Below are 5,549 nucleotides of genomic sequence, written 5' to 3'. Positions count from 1 at the left end.
GGGCCGGCGCGCACGCGAGGTGGCCTTCATCCACATCCAGCGCGAGCTGCGGCTGCGCGGCGTCTTCCTGCGCCACGAGTTCCCGCGCGTCTACGAGCAGCTCTGCGAGTTCGTGGAGGCCAACCGGCGCTTCACGCCCACCACCATCTACCCCACGGACCGGCGTACGGGCCGCCCCTTCATGTGCATGATCATGGCGGCCTCCGAGCCCCGCGCGCTCGACTGGGTGGCCAGCGCCACCCTGCTGGACGACATCATGTGAGCGAGGCCCAGAGCCTGCCAGGCGCGGACCGAGCCCTGTCCAGCTGGCTCAGGCCCCGTCTGGGATCCCCTGCACTCCATCTCTTCCCTCCTCCAACCGGCAACGATCCCTATCCCCACCGGGTCCCACCAGGTCTCGGCCTCCCTGGGCTCCTTCCTCTGCCCCAGCTGGCCCTCGGGGTCGCCCCCAGAGGCCGGTCCTCGCCCTCGGTGCTCCCCGCTGGGAGGCGGGGTGGGCCTGAGGACCACTGGCTCTGCCTTCCTGGGGCAGGGTCGCTACCGCTAGGATCCAAATTCGGATCCTGAACCATCAGTCCCCGGGGGGATCTCCCCAACCCTAGTCCTCCCAGGAGCCCAAGTTGACCAAAGCTGAGTCTTGTCACTTTAGACACGCCCCCACCCTCGCTGGAGGTGCAGCTCCGTGGCCGTTCCTCACTGACGCCCACTGTCCAGGAGTGCACCCAGCAGGCCAGCCAGGGCCCCGCGGCTTGCACAGCGTTCCACGCGATGACAGTGCTGCCTGACCCACAATCCCTTCACCTCCGGCCTGCTCGCAGCAGGAAGAGTAGCACCAACAGAGGCCCGAGCCCTCCAGGCAGAGGAAGCAGAGCAGGTGGGGTGGGGATGGCCAGCTATTACGCGCCTGCTGGCCGGAATGAGACCTGTCTGGCGACAGTCTGGGTGCTAGGCACACCCGACAGGATGGAGTCCGGGCGGGCGCCAGTGCTGACTGGGGGTGTGAATGGCAGCGCAGGCCCTAACCTCGGCGGGCGGGATGCGGGTGAAGGGGCTGGGCCGGTGGGGAGGGGACCACAGAGGCCTTACGGAAAGGGGCTCCTACGGGCCAGCTGGGAGATAGGCCAGCAAGGCGTGGGTGGCAATTGTAGAGCGAGTGCGCTGGCCATGCGCGGGGACACCGGAGGGGCCGTGACTTGTCAGGTCCGCCTACTGCAACACGCCCCAGCCCTGCGCAGCAGTCCTTCCCCAGGGCCCTCCCCCCCTCCAAAGAGGGCCGAGAGACCAATAGAGGAAGTAAGGCCAGGCCCTAGGGGCCCTCCTTCAGAGATGGGGAGGGGCGTAGAAGAGGATCTGGGGACCTGGCCTCCGCCCCTGCTCTCGCGCCACACATGCCTGCGCGTACGTCTGCGTTGGCCACGGGTCCCGCTTGCCCCGCCCGCCTTGGCAACTCCCACGTCTGACTGCCGCGCCTCCGCCTGGGGGCCAGCCAGGAACGCCCCTGGACCGGAACCGTTTCCAGTGGGCGAGCGCTTTCGAACCAAGTAAACAGTACTTGAATGCAGCCTCTGCAATCTCTTTGCGCGCGGAGTGGGAAGCGGGACCGGGGTCTGGGCGGGAGGCGCTTCGGCCAGCACCGAGCATTGCTGGGGCCTTTCGGACAGCAGTGGGGGGGGTCTGGGTCTGCTCCCCTCCTGAGGCGCTTGCCATCGCCGGGGTCGCCTACTGCACCACCTGACCCTCCGGGAAGGAACTTTTCAGTCCGGTGTATTTAATGGTTACCCTTTCCGAGTTGTACGTTCCCTTTAAAAAGGACCCGCGTGTTCCCAAGACAGCATGAAATTGGCTTGCGATTGGTTACAATGTGCTCCGGGCCGGCGACACAATTGGCTGAGGCTCCGGCACTAGAGCAGCATCCCTCCATGCAATTGGTCAGGTTTCGCCCACAGCCCGCCCCCCACTGTCACGCAGCCGGGCCGGGGGACAGAGGCGCCAGTACCGCAGGGGCCGGGTGCGCTCCGAGGAACATGGCGGCGCCGGACCTCGCTCAGATCTCTGATGTGGACATCGACTCCGACGGCGTCTTCAAGTACGTGCTGATTCGAGTCCAGTCGGCGCCGTCCTCCGGGACTCCGGCGGGGGAGAGCAAGGAGATCGTGCGCGGTTACAAGTGGGCGGAATACCATGGTGAGGGCGGGGCCGAGGCCGAGGGGCGGGGTCCAGGGCCGGGCGAGCCCAAGGGTGGGGCGGGGCTCAGGGCCGGGGGCGGGGCCCAGGGCCGACGATTCGGGGGCTGGCGTGGGCTGTGTCGGTCCTAGTCCAGAGCCCTGCCTGGCTGGCTGTCTAGAGAAGTGGGAGGTCCTAGGCAGGAAGGAGGTGCCAGGCCTGATTTCTCCTAGTCCCCTTCGGCCCTTGCTTCCTCTCCACTGAGTTAGGGGCTGCCGGCCCGGGTTTACCCGCAGCGAGAAGGGCAGAGGGGCTTGGGCAGAGCGCGGGCAGCCAGGGCACACCCTGAGGCGCGTTCCCCTCCCAGCGGACATCTATGACAAGGTGTCGGGGGAGATGCAGAAGAAGGGCTATGACTGCCAGTGCCTGGGTGGAGGGCGCATCTCCCACCAGAGCCAGGAGAAGAAGATCCACGTGTATGGCTACTCCATGGTGAGCGCTGGCCTGGCCTGCAAGACCCTGGGGCTGGGAAGTTTCCACCAGCATAAGAGGTGGCCAGGGGACCAACCTGGCTCCCAGAACAGGTGCTGAGCCCTAGGGTCCCCAGGACCCCTACCCCCAGAGGCCTAGGCTGGCCTCTCACGAATGCAGCCTTCTCCAGCCCCGAATGCCCACCATGTCTGAATGCCCACAAGAGCTGCCAGCCCTCAGGTCTCCTTGGCAGCTCAGGTCACCATTAAGGCTACTCACCCTTGGGGGCCACCCTTCCCCAGGAGAGCTCCCCAGGGGGGTGGGAGGTGGGCTCGGCCTGCCCTGGGGCCCCAGGTTTCACTACTGCTGGAAGCCCCATGTCAGGGTAGGGGTGGGAGGCCAGGAGCTGCTAGTCACCCTCCCCTCTGTCCAGGGCTACGGCCGTGCCCAGCACTCTGTCTCCACTGAGAAGATCAAAGCCAAGTACCCTGACTACGAGGTCACCTGGGCTGATGACGGCTACTAGCCTGGCCCCTGCCCAGGCCTCCCGACCCTCTGCCAAGTGTGAGCCCCGCCTTGCCGAATCCCCTCTGAGTGTGTGGGTGCCATCCTTCTAGGCCTGCAGACCGAGGCCAGCCTAGTCTGCGGGAATTAAAAGCATGACAGTACCTGCCACGCTCTGGGCTCTGTGTCGTGTCCCCCAGTTCTTGTCGCCAGCCAGAGCCATCCAGACCCCTGATGAGCAGGAGCAGCCTGCGGGGCAGTGGGGCAGCGGGCCCCAGGGTGTGGCCATGCACACTCAGCCCTTCAGGAGCTGATGAGTGGCCCTGTTTATGGCCAGATTGCCCCTGCGTGCCACTGCTATCCCAGGGACATCTGGGAGGGGCTGGGTGAGACCTTGCCCAAGGAGCCAGCACCTGTGCTGGGAGTGTCCCTGCGCCCTCCCTCCCCCACCACACCGGCTCAGGGGCAGAGCAGCAATTGCCATCACTGTCACTCTGCCCTGAGGCCCACAGCCACCCCCACCTTGCAGGCCCCCATCGCCTTGAGCTGGCAGTTAGGCTTCTGGGGCCCTTCTGCACCCTCTGGGCCTCAGCCTGCACCCAGCCCCACCTGCCATCGGGGAGGGCCTACCTCGGGAACCCACACACAGCAGGACCTGGTGGGTGGCAATGGTGGGTGTGGGCACCGGGGACCCTGCTGGACCCTGTGTGAGCCTCTGTCAGCCTGTGGGGCCCTGAGGCCACCTGTCCAGGTGGCACTGTGACCCAGTTTCGCAGAGAACAGCTCCAAGCCCTCCGTGCAGTCCCCTATTCCCACCTTTGGACCTGTTCTGGAAGGACCAGGTGTGTCTGGGCTCAGGAGGCCCTGTGCCTGGCACTGCCCAGGACACTAGTGAAGGAGGGTTAGAGGTGGCATGGGGTCACCTCCTGGCCTGGAGGCTGGGGACGCAGGGCAGCTTGCATCTGTGGCAAGGTACCTGTGCTGAACTCTTTAGCAGTGGCCAGACCAGGCTGTCAACCTCTGGAGGCACCCAGGTTGCTACATAGTCCTCCCGGGGTGCCTGGGCCCCTTCCTATCCCAGTGGGAGCCTCCCTGACCCTGGCTCGGCCCCTGCTCCCACCTCCACTGGGGACATTTTTACAGCCAGATGCCTGGCACTGACAGAGCCAGGTGGGGCCGGCCAAGGGGCTGAGCCCCTCCAATTCGGGCAGAGTCAGCCCTGGGGCCACCAGCTGATAACAGACCAAGTCCCCACCAGGCGGCCTGGTCCTGCTGCCACTGGGCTCTCTTCCCTCTGGCCTTACCATGTGTCTGCCTGGCCACCTCCTGTCCACCCTGGTCCTGCTCACAGGTGAGTTGGCTGGCCCAGCTCCAGGTCATCTGAGTGGCCATCGGGGGCTCCCAGGGAAGCAGGGCTGAGGTACAACCCTGGGAAGCCTGCAAGGAGGACCCTGGATGAGCCCTGGGGTCTGGGTGGAGCCCGGGCGGCCCTCGGCCCATCAGTTACCCCTCCGGGTCATTACCGGTGCCGTGGACTCCTGTGTCATCCCGAGGGTGTCCCTCATCGGGGGCCTTGTTCCCACCCAGACCTGCAGCCAGTCTGTCAGCTGGAAATGGGAATGTGCTGGCCCGGCCCTGACAGCCTGTGGCAGCCCCCGCAGGTCCCACCCGAGAGCAGGGTGACCAGGGTCCCGGGCTGCCCAAGTCTCAGGGGCTCGCCTGGACAGTCCCAGGCAAAATGGGGTGGCCATCCCCCTGCCTGCAGTTCACCGGGCTGCCACTCTGCCAGCAGCGGGGTGCCCCGGCTGGGCCTGGGTGCCCCCTGCCTGCAGCAGCCCTGATGAAGCCCGGTGCAACTTCGTGTGTGACTGCCGCGACTGCTCGGACGAGAGCCAGTGCGGTGAGCCGGGCAGGCCAGGCGGGCGGGGCGGGGCGGCGCCGGGGCACAGCTGACTGGCCCTCTCCAGGTCACCACAGGGCCTCCCCTGCCCCGGACGCCCCCTTCACCTGTGACTTCGAGTGGGACCCCTGCGGCTGGCGGGACATCAGCACCTCCGGCTACAGCTGGCTCCGGGACCGGGCCGGGGCTGCGCCTGAGGGCCCTGGGCCCCACTCGGACCACACACTGGGCACTGACCTGGGTGAGGCCTGGCCCCATCCCTGCTTGACCCTCCTCCCAGCGTCCCGACCCACGTCCTGACCTCTCACCCTGGCCAGGCTGGTTCATGGCCGTCGGGGCCCACCGTGGGAAGGAGGCCACCACGGCAGCCCTGCGCTCCCCTGTCCTGCGTGAGGCGGCCCCCACCTGCGAGCTCAGGCTCTGGTACTACGTAGCCTCTGGAGGTGCTGGAGGGGCCACAGCGGGATGCCTGGGGGAGGCGGGCCGGCTGGGGAGGGCCACCCAGGACACC

The 5,549-nt window shown here is 66.9% G+C and overlaps 3 protein-coding genes across 3 annotated transcripts in view; all 3 read left to right on the top strand.

The window, feature by feature from the left end:
- Positions 1-841, top strand: part of AJM1 (apical junction component 1 homolog) — a gene marked incomplete at its 5' end in the record, with an annotated part of 2,631 nt that extends 1,790 nt beyond the window's left edge. Inside the window, 1 exon segment of the mRNA XM_027766278.1 lies at positions 1-841. This exon segment is cut by the window's left edge and continues 95 nt beyond it. Within this exon segment, the coding sequence (XP_027622079.1) occupies positions 1-262 (262 nt within the window).
- A 992-nt stretch (positions 842-1,833) lies between these two features.
- Positions 1,834-3,309, top strand: PHPT1 (phosphohistidine phosphatase 1). The gene is made up of 3 exons (XM_014582058.2): positions 1,834-2,184; positions 2,531-2,655; positions 3,068-3,309. Exons 1-3 carry the CDS (start codon positions 1,860-1,862, stop codon positions 3,158-3,160), a joined length of 543 nt encoding a protein of 180 aa, XP_014437544.1. The 5' UTR covers positions 1,834-1,859; the 3' UTR covers positions 3,161-3,309.
- A 1,134-nt stretch (positions 3,310-4,443) lies between these two features.
- MAMDC4 (MAM domain containing 4) overlaps positions 4,444-5,549 on the top strand; it is an 11,338-nt gene continuing 10,232 nt past the window's right edge. Inside the window, exons 1-4 of the mRNA XM_014582031.2 lie at positions 4,444-4,489; positions 4,826-5,038; positions 5,106-5,279; positions 5,356-5,530. Of these exons, the coding sequence (XP_014437517.1) occupies positions 4,444-4,489; positions 4,826-5,038; positions 5,106-5,279; positions 5,356-5,530 (608 nt within the window). The remainder of the gene's footprint in view (positions 4,490-4,825; positions 5,039-5,105; positions 5,280-5,355; positions 5,531-5,549) is intronic.

Source organism: Tupaia chinensis, unplaced genomic scaffold (genome assembly GCF_000334495.1).
Source record: "Tupaia chinensis unplaced genomic scaffold, TupChi_1.0 Scaffold142100_1, whole genome shotgun sequence".
Lineage (NCBI taxonomy): Eukaryota > Metazoa > Chordata > Mammalia > Scandentia > Tupaiidae > Tupaia > Tupaia belangeri.
This window is presented reverse-complemented; position numbering and strand designations above follow the sequence as displayed.

Excerpts from the sequence above, each read along its gene's own strand:
- PHPT1 (XM_014582058.2), top strand. The coding sequence starts at position 1,860 with ATGTGCTCCGGGCCGGCGACACAATTGGCTGAGGCTCCGGCACTAGAG. Across the intron at positions 2,185-2,530 it reads CAAGTGGGCGGAATACCATG|CGGACATCTATGACAAGGTG; the intron begins GTGAGGGCGGGG and ends TTCCCCTCCCAG. Across the intron at positions 2,656-3,067 it reads ACGTGTATGGCTACTCCATG|GGCTACGGCCGTGCCCAGCA; the intron begins GTGAGCGCTGGC and ends CCCTCTGTCCAG.